This window comes from Taurulus bubalis, assembly GCF_910589615.1.
Source record: "Taurulus bubalis genome assembly, chromosome: 13".
Taxonomy (NCBI): domain Eukaryota; kingdom Metazoa; phylum Chordata; class Actinopteri; order Perciformes; family Cottidae; genus Taurulus; species Taurulus bubalis.
Genome location: NC_136601.1, coordinates 21,420,719 through 21,433,980, shown reverse-complemented (window position 1 = coordinate 21,433,980; position 13,262 = coordinate 21,420,719). Strand labels below are relative to the sequence as shown.

The following is a 13,262-nucleotide window of genomic DNA, read 5'->3' as shown; positions in this document are numbered from 1 at the left end:
GAAAGCACATGAACATAATTGTTGGGAAATTAAACGCAGTCTTAATCTGCTCTAAGATGCGATCGTTAGCGTGCCCTGCTAACTAGCTCGCTGCGTAGCCTGCAGTTGTAGCTAGCTGTCATTCTCAAGGAGCACATAATGAACTAGCTAGGTTACATTAGTTAGCGGGGTGACATTGTAATAAAGTCCCCTTAACAACATCACCTCTCTGTGGTAAAAAACAAACTTGGAAGCTAAGCTAAGAGTTGATGCTAACGTTAGCAGCAGTGTCCTGTTCTTTGCGTCTACACTCCAGCAACATTCGTCCTGGATAACGTTCTGTTCGCCAAACACACAGAAGTCCCATACAGCGAAGTCACGATCACGGACTAGTCGGAAAAAGTACGCAAGATACAAGCTATGCTACGTTAGCGCGCTCTAAGTCTCTGTCCGGTAGCAGTACAGAGCACAATAGCGGAAACAGGGAATATTTGAATATATAAACTGAGCTTTATGACTGTGGTGCGCAAGAATCTGCTTCCAACCCGCCTGTTTCTGCTGTTCTACGTGTAATGTAATGTGCTATGAGTCGTGTTGACGTCAGTCTCTCTCTCTCCTTTGTTTTCTCCAGGTCAGCCTACCAAATGACTCCAGCTGTGTTGAAGAGATCTTGCGGGTATGTTGCTCGAGCGCACACACACACACACGCACGCACGCACACACGCACACACACACACACACGCACACACACACGCACGCACACAGGGTAATTGCACTGATTATCAGCTGTTTTCTGTTTGCTCACCGAGACCTCCGTCTCCCTCCAGAGAGTCTGATTTTCGGAAAGAAAGGACAGGGGAGAGAAGAGAAGATCTGTTGGCTCAGGTCAATGATTATACACGTTTTTGTTTTTGCAGGATGACTTCATGCAGGAGTCTTTTTTCCCCACAATTTTCTCCTCTCCCCTCCTTTTATCTCCATTTCCTTTTCCTTTTTTTTCCTCTTTTGTCTTTTCCTATCTGCATGTCATCAAAAGCAACACATTTTCCTCCACGAGACGAGCGCTTGTGTTGCTGTGTTCCTTCAGGGCGATGTCAAAACAGAGATGTTTTTCCCCCCACACAAACCTCTAAAAGACCTTCTCTGACTGCTTCACGTCAAGTTATCTCCTTTTCTTTCCTCTCCGTATTAGTCTCTATCTCCTTTCATCCCTCCCCTTCGCGTCTGTCTTCCCCTCTTCTTCGTCTCTCTGTCATTCAGCGCTCTCTCCCTTTCACAAATCAATATGCTGGTCAACAGGCTGTGTGACAGATAGTGCTCTGTGAGCCGCATGAAAAGCCTTTGTCAATAATATCGGTGCACCATTGAATTTGGCGTGTGGGTTTTTCAGTTTTTTGTCAGCCGTGTCAAGTGGAAAGATCGGGGAGTTCAGAATGTGAGGTGAGGTGAATCGGAGCGGAGGCCCGCGGCCCTATTTTTGTTTTTATTTTTTTGTTTCTTTCCCGCGAAGCTACAAGTCTGTCCTCACAGAGACATTGTTGTTCGGGAGGTTTTCACTATTCAAGTTAACCGTGCGTGTCAGAGATACTGTGTACAGAAGGAAAGCTGCTTGAACGGACTTAAACCCTGGAAGGGCCCTTGGCCTTCCGCGGGGTTTGGACCACTTCTACCACCGTACGATACGAGAAGACACACTTTCTGTCTCCCATAGATGAACTCAGCCCTGCTTGTATTTTAAAATACATATGGTAACTATACAATAGTAGCATTATGGAACTCCCTCCCTCTTCTACCTCCTAACTCATGTATAACAGGTTTAAAGGGGCAGTTCAACCCAATCACAGAGACTTTGAATCATCTCCAAATCTCACTTCAAACCCGCCTTCATTGGATCTACTTGACCTCGGTTGTATCGAGGTGGATGCCCAAATCAAAGACGGGAATCCCAAAACCTGGACGAACAAAAGCACAACCTGCATTGACCGATGAGTCTTTTTCCTGTCATTTGGGTGAAGCATCCTTTTAAGTTGACGTCGGTTCAACCCTCGTCTACAGTAGGTTCACAGTCTTTGTGTGCCTCCATGTCTCGAGGCTTTGGAATTAGAATCAGGAGGTCAAAGGTCGCTGTGAACTCACAAGCCATGTTTTTTGGCCATAATTAAGAATTCCGCACGAATGTCGAGGACACGAAGTTGGAAGCGATGCCATTTTTGGACGGATATGGATGTGAAGCACAACACGTGGCCGGTTGGTGTCCGCTGGATGAGTTGCCTTGTGGTTGCTTCACATCTCTGTCACGGTTCCAATGGGAGCTGGAAGCCTTTCACAAGAGTGAAGCAGTCTGCTCTTCAGCCCAAATCCACTTGGGTTGTTTTGCCTTTGTCTTTTTTTTTTTAGGTTATCAAGCAAACGGTCCTGAACACACTTTCTCAGCTCATCCGTGTTGGATTTTTGTAAAAGCCGGTTTGTGGCTCTACATTAACCCTCTGCAGTTTTTGGCCTTTTTTTTTTTTTTAGCTCCTGTCACATTTGAGTCTCTGTGGCCTCGTTTTTCACTGCTATGCGTGATCACCTGCACCTGTACAGAACACGGCACCATCGTGGCAAGAAGGAGAGAGGACTGTAACCGGTCCTGTGTGCAGTACAAGACGTTATAATGCCATGAATCATAAAGGCGAAGAAAAAAAACACAACAAATGTTTTTCAACCTCTACTTTAAGCTTCTCCCCTCTGCTCTCTGCTCTGTGTTCAGCAGGCTGCAGTTTAGTCAGAGTTTCACAGAGTGTTTGTCACGTGACTGCTGGTCTCAGGCGAGTCAGTTAATGTTGTTTACAGGATCTGCAAACGTTTTTTTGGGGGCGAAATTTAAAATGAGACATGCAGAATAAAGTCTTTTCGATGAAATATAAAAAAAAATTGCTTTGATTTTGATGCTTTTTTCTGATGGATGAGTTCGTCCTCCTTTGGAAGGATGAAAATCTGACAATAATGTATTTTTTTTTTCTAAAATATTTTTTCAGCTTATGGCTCCGATGTATTTTTGGGATTGTTTAAGGAAAAACATGCTTTTTCGATGCCTCCGACGGGTTTCGGGGGGTTTGGAGAACACAACCATTTGTTTTGCTTCGCGTCCGCAAAAGGCAAAGTCAGTAACGAATGAAAAGCATCATTGAACATGACTTCTGAGTCAGTAGTCATTTATATACATTCAGACTCGAGGGCTGCTTGGGCAAAAACAGCCGTCGATTGGAGACGACAACGAGAGAGAGAGAGAGGGAAAACGTGAGAGGGAACATTTGCTCGCACGCCCAGCGGACGTCAGAGGTGAACGTCAATTTTGCTCTCAGGTGGAAAAGATAGATGATGGATAACCTGACTCAGCAGATGATAACTGGGGTGCCGTCAGGAGGAACTCTTCCAGGACGCACGCGATGATGTCAGAGAAGAGTTGCCTGGCAACGCAGCGTGTGTCGTCAGGACTGAGTGCGTTGCGATCTCGAAGAGGAAACACACAAACACACACACACACGCGGACTCATACTCGGGGAATCTTCAATACCTTTGAGCTCCATGGCTCACTTGCACGCACAAAAACATCTGAGTCATCTGAGGAACATGAGTCATCCGCTCCTGAGGGGAGGAGAGACGTACGTTGGGGAAATTTGTGATGTCATCGACCTTTAGAGCCCTCTGACCGAGTGAGCAGTCCTGTGTGCGTATGTGTGAAGTCAAAATGCACCAACAGGTGGGCCTCTCCAAAATGCAACAAAAAGAAATAAAACATTAGCAGGCTTTGCTCTGGGAGCAGATTTCCCCGATGCATCTTCCCACTGTTTGTGAGAAAGAGAAACACACACACACACACACACACACACACACACACACACACACACATGCACATGCACACACACATGTGCTTATCTTGTTAACTAATTGAAGCTTCAACACATTGGGACTTGGAATAGAGAAGACCGTGCGATTAGAATAATTGAAACGGGACCCTGCTGCTGTGCCTCTTAGCTGTGATGCAACCAACTGGAGTCAGCGTTTATTTTATTTTTGGGTGGGGGGGTTAATTCGACAACTCGGCACTCAGCAGGCTGGGGTGCCCTCACATTTGCTCAGCTTCAGTCATCGCTGTTATTCGCCGGGTGACTTCCACATTTAGTTTAGTTTGGGCTAGTGCCAGAAAATGCTAAGTAGAAATGTAGTAAATAATGTGATACAAATGTGTGTTTGTGTGTGTGTCGTAGGAGATGACCCATTCCTGGCCGCCTCCCCTCACAGCCATACACACGCCCGGGAAGGCCGATCAGACCAAGTTCCCCATCCCGAACAAGGTCAGTGCGAGTCTCCTACCTTTCAGTCAGAATCTGCTCACGCTCAGGTTTTAATAGCGCAAAATACATTTTTGGAATCAAAGCCTGGTAATGTGTGCTTCCTTGAGCGTTGGCGTCCGCTTCCTCCACCACGGTGCGATGTAATCCACTTACCCTGCAGGAGCCTGCTGCTCACATATGCTTCTCAGACGTGTGGCTGTCACTTTCAAACGAGGCACTCTTTATAAATGATTCAAAAGTCGTGATTAATAGTTGATGAATCCAGTGATTTATCGTCGGATGTAAGCCATTAATAAGGACACACTTTGGGTTGCCAGGTTTGTCCTCCTCCAACACTTGATTAGTCTTTCAGGATCAGCAGGGGCTGTCGACTTCCCCAAAGTCCATTCATTAATTAACTAAACATATTCATGTTTCACAATTTATTAACATTTTAACATGTTTGTATGTCTACAATTTACAGATGACATACTGACTGTTGCTGTGAGATCACTGGAAAGTAAGAAACCTGTGTTGCTTATTATAAGTGACTTATAAGTTACTGTATTTAACAGCAGACTTGATGAAGTATTACACAATGACTCTGTTCATATCTCATATCTAAAATGCACCAGCCAGACCGATTATTCACAACCTGGCAACCCAAAGGTACTTTAAATCCATTGCACGAAGAATAAGTAGAAGATTAACGAGGCATTAATAAAGCATTAATTACAACATTGCAACTCATGCTAAGTCACCCCAGCAAACTCTTAGTTTGTAGAAGCTCGGTGACAAAGGTCAAAGGTCACACTGACTTTTGGAAAGAGCCAGATGAGAACTCAGCTGCGTAGAAGTCTCCCTGTTATTTAGTTATTTAAAAGATTTTGTTTTAATGCAGCAAAGAATTGGAAATGTTGGGTTTCCACCAGCAGTAACCCAAACCTGTGGCATGCAACTGACGATTTACTGGTGATGAAAAAAACAGAAAGATAAGTGTGTAAGGAGAACACTCAAAGAAAAAGTTAGTGTGACGCGGGCTTTTTGAGACGTGAAGTGCCGAAACACGGCAACAGTAATCAACAAAGACCAAAGCGGAATAAAAGCAGCGAATTGCCACTTCAGAAGATGGACGTTGGGGGGGGAGGAAGTTTCTCCCGTCCCACATGAAAAGAAACGCTTCCCGACGCCTCGTAACGTAAATAGTGGGAGTATTTGTCACATAAAAAAACGACATGAACGTTATCGTCAACATTTATCTCGGAAACGGCGGCGGTACGCCGGCTGAAACAGCAGGTGTTTCCCGCCGCCGAATGGGCCCGTAAATCATTTTTTAATACGCAAAACGCCGCAGCGTAGCGTCGTCAAGCGGAATGGCGACGTAAAATAAAAAACACACAGGAGCCCGGCTCCTTAATGAATCGGGGGTTGAAAAGACTTCTTAGCCCGCGGCGCCGCGCTAATCCCGCCGCCGAGGTTTGTTTGAGAGCGAGGTGGAGCGCCGGCGCGGGGAGAGACGAGAGGATCCGAATTCCCGTGTAATGGCGCCGTTGTACTGCTGTGAAATCAATAATGACATCTGTTGGTTTATTCATTCAACTCATCGCCCTCTGGCTCCTCTCTCCTTCTCTCCTTCTCTCTCTCTCTCTCTAGGAGTCACAGCATGTGACCTCAGGCTACAACACCCAGAGTAAGTTTTCCCAGCATCCACGCTCTCACACACACACACACATACACACACACACACACGCATACACACACACACACACACACACACACCACTATGGTAATTAACAGTGGCGGGGTCGTAAAGGCAGCACCACCCAGAAGAAACGGCAGCTTGATATTGGAATGAGTTAATCGCCACGAGAAAACCCCTTTTTGCTTTCATCTCTCTGTGTTCATCCCAACCAGTAATCAGACAAACATGGCTCCACACACACTCCGGCTCAATTGGTTTGATTGATTGCCGAGTCCGTAAGAACTCCGACTTTTATCAGCCGGGACTGAACTACACCGGGCTGCGATTGTGCCGCCATTTATGGACAATTACATATTTGGATCGTTTACAGCTCGCCGAGATGTTTATTCGCGCCGCACCGGTTGATGGTTTTCACGATATTTCAAAGGGTTACTCACCGCGGCGATTTACACACTCATCACAGTGATGCGAGGTGCAAGTGCATTGATGTCAGAAGGTGACAGGGGTCTGTTCGTGGCGCGGCTTCCCCTCCACCAGGGGGCGCCGGGCCCGGCCCAGGCCGTTGACACCCGGTCACGATGCAGCCACAAATTGACATAATGGGAACACCTATTAAGGGCAGGCATTCGTCCCCACGACAGCGGCTAAACGGACACATTTCACACTGCGGCTTGAGTAGACTCTTCGTAAAAAAATGTCCCAACCTGAGAAAACAAGAAAAAAAGTTGGTTAATGAACCTCTAGTTAACATTTTTCAGGTAAAACAATTAATAAATCATGGGCTTGGTGACGGCCACTTGGTGAGTTACTCTTTAAAGTTACTGTGAGGAACCTTGAACTGGTTATGAAACCGGTCCCGATATAAACAAGACCATCGGCGAGAAGATTCCCGATTTCTGTAGACTCGTTTCTCAGCGCTCGTCTTTGGAGCCACTGCGTCGGATTTCGGGCAAAATCCTGCAGGTTCGCCAGAAAATCCTTCAGCTCAGACTCCAGCGGGGGTTTCTGGCAGCAGCAAAGCAACAGCGACCCACCCAGACCCGGCAGGAGGTGAAGAGCTCTGCACTCTTGCTGAAGGGAGTCAAGGGAGAAGCGGGGCAGACGGTCAGACTCCTGCTGCAATAGAACCAGAGGTTTTCCAAAGGGAATCTGGTGTTCGAAAAAAACACTACCGCTTCTGTCCACAGGGACCGCCAAAATCAAGACAAAATGAAAGTTCTTCATAGTAGCTTTAAATACCTGACGGATTAATACAATCCATCGCGTTAATGCAGCTATGAATCCAATCGGGACTTAAATCTGTCCATTGATCTCCCACATTGCCACAGTTCTGGAATACAAGAGCTATTGAAGGGTTAGCTACCGAGACATACGTTCCCAAAATGCATAGCAGAATCTAGATCAGTTGACGGAATCTCTTTTGCTTCATGATGTGTATCATCACATCACCCGATACTGCATTTCAGTCGCTCTGACTCCCAGGCATCGGATCATCAAAAGCCCTTGTGAAGCGCGGCTCTTGTGTTAACCCCCATCTTGTAGTGTTTTGAGGTCTTTGTGATGTATATAAAGCTGAAATATTTCCCCACCGGCGGGCTTTTTTCTTCTTCTCCCCTCTCTGATATAAGCAGAAGAAAACACAACTGACTGGAATGTTAAAAAATACAGCGAATGGGCTTCTGCTTTCCAAAGGTTTGGGAAAAATAAATCACCGCCCTGTGTTTTTGTCAGGCAGTGCATTTCAGTTTAGATTTTATTTTTACCCAAGATCCTGTTACCAAAGCAAAAAACAAAAACCACACACAAACACAATCTAATTGAATAACACCGAAGCGGAGTGTTTTTTTCATTTTTTTCTCCAGTGTGACAATAGTAACAAACAGCTACAGTGATTTGAGTCTGGCTCCATGTCAAAAAGTAATCAACACGCACACGAACCGAGACCCATGCAAAACAGTGATGGTGAATGTCTTCTGTTGCAGAGCGATGTACTGTATCAGCTAACAAGCCTGCTGCGAAACCACCGACTGCTCCACAGAAGTCGTGAGTATCTCCCTCTCTCACACACACACACACACACACACACACACACATACATAAACAGGGGAGCACTGACCCGCCGCTGCTGTGTTTGCCCCGAGGTAAAATTAAGCTTGACTCTTGGATGAAATTCACTGCTGCTAGGAGAGAAGAGAAAAAGAGAGAGCGATACTGTGTGGATCAGAGCGGGAAAGTGCAGCTCCATGAACTGAACGCGGGCCAGGAGCATGTTGCAACATCTCTGTTCTGCAGCCCCCTCTACTTCCCTCACAGTGCAGCAGGATTCATGGCAGGGTCAGATTGGAGTCTGCTTTGAATCCGCCTCTCGACCCCGATTTGTCGGCAGAAGCTCAACGATTGTGTTTTGGAGAATGGACAGTTTGCTAAATCCTCCCCCGTCCTCCCGAATAGCGATTTCCAATCATAGCTTTGTGACTGTAGCTACGCAGGCACGGCCTTTTAGCCTTTCCAAAACGAGGAACACAAATGGAAAGAGTCTGAGGATTTATCTGTGTAATGTATTCACTTAAGGGAAAAATATGTATCTGCCCCATTTTTTCCAAAATTAACAGGATTATCATTTTAGAATAACGAGAAATGTCTTTTAATGAAAAAAAAACAACTTCTGCTCTGTTTCTCTGAATTAACGAGATGCCTTGAAATCCCGAGAGAAGCTCTCATTTACTTGAGAGCTCATCGTTGTGGAAGCAAACCTGCAGAAATAGAAACATATTAAATTTACAGTAGAATTTTTTTTTTAAATGAAGTGCACAGACAAACAGATAACAGTACTATAGACAGATATAAGTTTACGATGTAAGAAATATGATATAATATTCGAGAGGTCTCAAGACAGAAGCAGGCAAAATCAGAACCGAGAATCAAGAATCAAGCCGGTTTTCTTTTCCCATTAAAACTTATTAATTCAGAAAAAGTGAGTAAATACATTTTTTTTTTATCAAGTGAATGCATTACGCTGCCGGATGTTTGCACTGCAGAAACCCAGCTGAACTTGTTACGCGAGATAGCGTTACCCAAACACACACACATACAAAAGTATGTAGTATCTATTTTACTTTATTGGTTTATTTGGCAGGGACAACATTAATAAAACATTCCTGTAAATGTGCCAGAGTTAGCCAAGAGGCTATTTTTCATCTGTAGGCCCTGGACAGATGTTACAAAGTCACCCCTAAAAAAACAGAATATAAGTTTGAAATTACAAAAGTTATGCATTATTCACCCTTTACAATGCATGCAGAAATAATAAAAGAAGAGAGAATATTAATACAAGTAGAAACATCATTCAGGACGCCTTTGTACGACATTGTCAAAGAAAAAACAACAAGCCAATGCATGAGAACATGGGCTAGAGACAGGATGTTAAGACACTGAAAGCATGCAGAGCGTGTCAAATATATGAATAGGTTTGACACAGCAAAACAACAATAAAAGACACGTGTGCAGGCAGATGAGGGTCGACTGGCTATTGCAAGACAGACAGGCAGGCCGAGGGGCGCGTCCCTGCATGGTTCATGTAAACTTTAGACTGATCTTAAATGTTTCCACGCAGACAAGATACTAGAACCTGGCCGCTTGTGTATCTCCATAACGCCACATGCATCATAAATACTTATACTAAGAATTAGTCCACCAAGTGCATGTTTAGGAGCATTATGACAACAATTCAAGTCTGCTGGAAGCATCAAAAAGTCCGCCGGAGCCAGCGTTTGCAACCGCGCTGTTAGCGTTAGCTTAACTAGCTAGCTAGAGCGTCAGTTGTCATTTAAGCGAGCGAAATAGTGTGGATAGTTAGCGGTCTAGAAGTCTTTGTGTGAAATGAAATACCCGTTGTTGAAACAGAGAACACGTTACAGCAAGTTATCACAGTAAAGTCCACATGAACCACGCAGTGACGTGTAGCAACATTAGCCTAGCTCAGCGTGGGGGGGCTTAGCACACAGTCAATGATGCACTTGACAGGCAAGACATTTAAAACCAAACCGTTTAAAATGTTTCTATTTGTAAGAACAGAATTCTACCTAAATCCACTTCCCTTTCAAGTTGTTTTGCTTCTCCTTGTTTCATTTCTTTCTTCGTCCACGTAAAAGGATCTTTGCTCTTTCCGCTGTCATATCAAGTGAGTTTTCAAGTGCTCCGCGCGATGCATTATTTAAGCGTTTGATGAAAGCTAATTTAAATAATAAAATAAAAAAGCGCGGAAGAGAAAATGTGGCAAGCGCGACGTCAAAAAGGAGCTTTTGGAAATGAAAAAGATTTGGTGGCCGAAAGATGATGCAAAAACCCTGCAAGTTATGAGGCAAAGTCAGTGCAGCCTGTATGTAGTTAGCAGTAATTCAGCAGTAGGTCAGCATGTAAACTCTCATTTCCTCCTCTTTGGGTATGTAGTTACATACTTAATTATATCTCAATTAGGATGATGTCTGCTGGAGCTGGAGCGCTTTCTGTGGCTTATTACACTACTTTGCTTCCAAATCCGATAAGCCTGTTTCCTTTGATTACTATTGTTTGCCCCGAGGTGTGAATTTTCCCCTATCTTGTATTCGAGCATAAATGCTGCTTTGTTTATAAGGGTGAAATAATTGTTATTGGTTAAAAACAATGCCTAGTTTACTGCGGCCATTAAGCCATTCACTGCTTTTTACGGTGAAGCTCAACAGCGTAACATGTAATGAATAGGCCGAGCTCGTCTTATTCAAGAGTAATTGGGCTGTTGAGGCTAATTGCTATATTCTTAGCTGAATGTTTACAATGTCCGACCATTACAGCACACTCATCCTACAGTAATCCCTGCAAATGGGCTTGGTACCTTAATGCCACATTAGATGCAGAGGCATTTTTATGATGCTTCTTCAGAGCAGGGAGTACTGTGCCTCCCGGCTACAGGAGTTTCCTTAACGCTCTGATCCCATCACAGGACACGAAGACGGGCACATGCATGTGGCAGAGCGGAAGAAGTGCAGTAGGCTCTTGTCACGGCGACCCGTTACTGCCATGGCGTTGCACTTTAATGGCACACGTTTGTGTGCGAATGCACTTCTCGTCGGCCGTCCGAGGGAATGCGATGCAATAACCCAATTTAAATTGTGAACGAAATAAAAAAACGGCACTGACACTTCTTCATAGGCCATTTTCTCACTCTGGTGTAAACGTGGGATAGATCTTTTTTTCAATTCAGATGGGTGCCTTTTCCTCCAATAATGAGGCACAGTGTGAGTGAGAATAGCCAGCCCTTTCCGACGGGGAATCCAAGCCGTTATATCCGTCCATGCTTGCTTCAAAGCCACCAGACTATGTTGACAAAAACAGTAGTTACAAGTCAAATTAGAAATGTGCACTAAGTAGAGTGTCGATCTCTGCCATGTGTGTCTGCTGTAGTGTTTGATCCATTGAATACAACCCACAATTGGCTGGCATGGAATAACTGTGTCAAATAATGGTGTCTTTTGCTGCAGCAGTAGCGGCTGAAGGCCGAATGAGAGTAGTTAGTGAGGAGTCCAGGCAGTCAATGGCTGTATAGAACTGGAGATAAAAGGTGTTTTGACAAAAAGTGAGTCAACGAAACCTCAAGAGGTCCTCGAGCATGCAGCCATGACTGGCCACCCAGAATATTATGAAGTCTGCTTCAGCAGAATGCGAGATTAGCCGTGGACAGACACACAGGTGCCGACTCACTCTCAGACGCGAGCGATCCCGTGATCCTCTCGGCGCAGATAATATTGACTGTGTAATATTTTTGTCAGAGTAGTCTTCGATGAGAGCATACGCGACGGTTGGCGCTTCCGCTCCCCGTCTGATCGGGCTGTCTGACGGCAAACATGGCCGATCACTTAAACTGATATGGATTTTTCTTTTAGGTGGGTTCTCTATAGAAAATAAAAGAAAAAAGTTGTTCTTCTCCCCTTATCCACAGCAGGACATTTACTCCCCAACCAAACTCAATCAAATCACACCGACTATGGAGAAGTACCTCATATAACCCCACTCCAAAAAATCTGAACCGTCTTTTTAACGTCCTCTAAGACAAACTTCAATAAGTAATGGGGCTCCGCTCGCGCTTTACTTTAAGAAATAAAGACTCCATTTTATGAAGGCAATTAAGAGCCTTGTAGAAATTTGATGCTGTGCTTTCCCGAGCTCTGCATGTCACGGATGCTTTAGTCCATAACTCATTTATACCCGACTGCATCCGTCCATATAGATGCTTCCTCTCTCTCTCATGCGCGTTTCACCCCCCCCCCCCCCTATACCCGCTCTCCCTCCGCCCCTCGCTCCCCTTCGCCTCACCGTCATTATCATCTCCATCTCGCTCACTATCTCCCTCTCTCCATCTGTCCCTTCTTATGAAATAAAACACAAATCCATTATTCATTCAGTCAAACATATCTATCATCGCCCGCGTGCTGCACCGTGCCCCTTATCTGCAAAGCTTTTTCTTATTGTGCCTCAGTTATTCACGACTCGTACGGTCCCCTCTGAAAACAACCACAACACTGGGGAGTGTTTTTTTTTTCAGCGGCGCAAGCACTGACAAGAGTGGTTCGTGAGGCAGTAAAAAATCCCTTTAGGGGATTCTCCTGTCATAACAATAGCAGTGCCAGCTTAAAAATAACAGTAGTTTGTGTGGAAGGTTTATATAAAGCAATAAAACATGGGAGCTTGCCAACGCACAGCACATAAATACTGAATAATTTGTGCGGTAAGGAGCAGGTGATGCTCAGAGGGGGGGGTCATGTTATCGAATGTGTCTTGTATATCTATTTCATAGCCCACGTCCGTCTGTATTGAGAGGAATTCATCTCTGAGAGAATAAAACAAACACAACTAATAAAGAAAAACGGGGCAATAAGTGGCTCCTTCATCGTATCAAAACCTCCTCAAATCATGTACGATCCCCGTCTGAGGGACGGATCTGTTTCCAAGGAATTTCTTAGCCAAAGGTCAGCGGTTGTCAGACGGAAAGTTTTCCAGGTGAGAAAACAATCTGGCTTTCCTCTCCGAGCTCCCAAGAAAAAAGCCGAACATCTGGTAGTTTTTTTGGTCCGTCTTTTTTTAGCGCGGCGCTGCCTTCGCCGTGCAATTAACCCGTTTGCCAAAAATGAACTTCAAAGGGAATTGCCGATCACGACTCCCCGGTATCCGACCCCAGCACAAGCAGACGGTGAAGGGGGGCGTTCAGGGCCGCGATAACACGTGTCCCT

The 13,262-nt window shown here is 45.0% G+C and overlaps 1 protein-coding gene across 1 annotated transcript in view; it reads left to right on the top strand.

Annotated features, from left to right (window-relative positions):
- aff2 (AF4/FMR2 family, member 2) overlaps positions 1-13,262 on the top strand; it is a gene marked incomplete at its 5' end in the record, with an annotated part of 139,361 nt that overhangs the window by 72,087 nt on the left and 54,012 nt on the right. The window contains 4 exons of the mRNA XM_079228227.1: positions 611-655; positions 4,233-4,319; positions 5,952-5,988; positions 7,983-8,043. Coding sequence (XP_079084353.1) covers positions 611-655; positions 4,233-4,319; positions 5,952-5,988; positions 7,983-8,043 — 230 coding nt within the window. The remainder of the gene's footprint in view (positions 1-610; positions 656-4,232; positions 4,320-5,951; positions 5,989-7,982; positions 8,044-13,262) is intronic.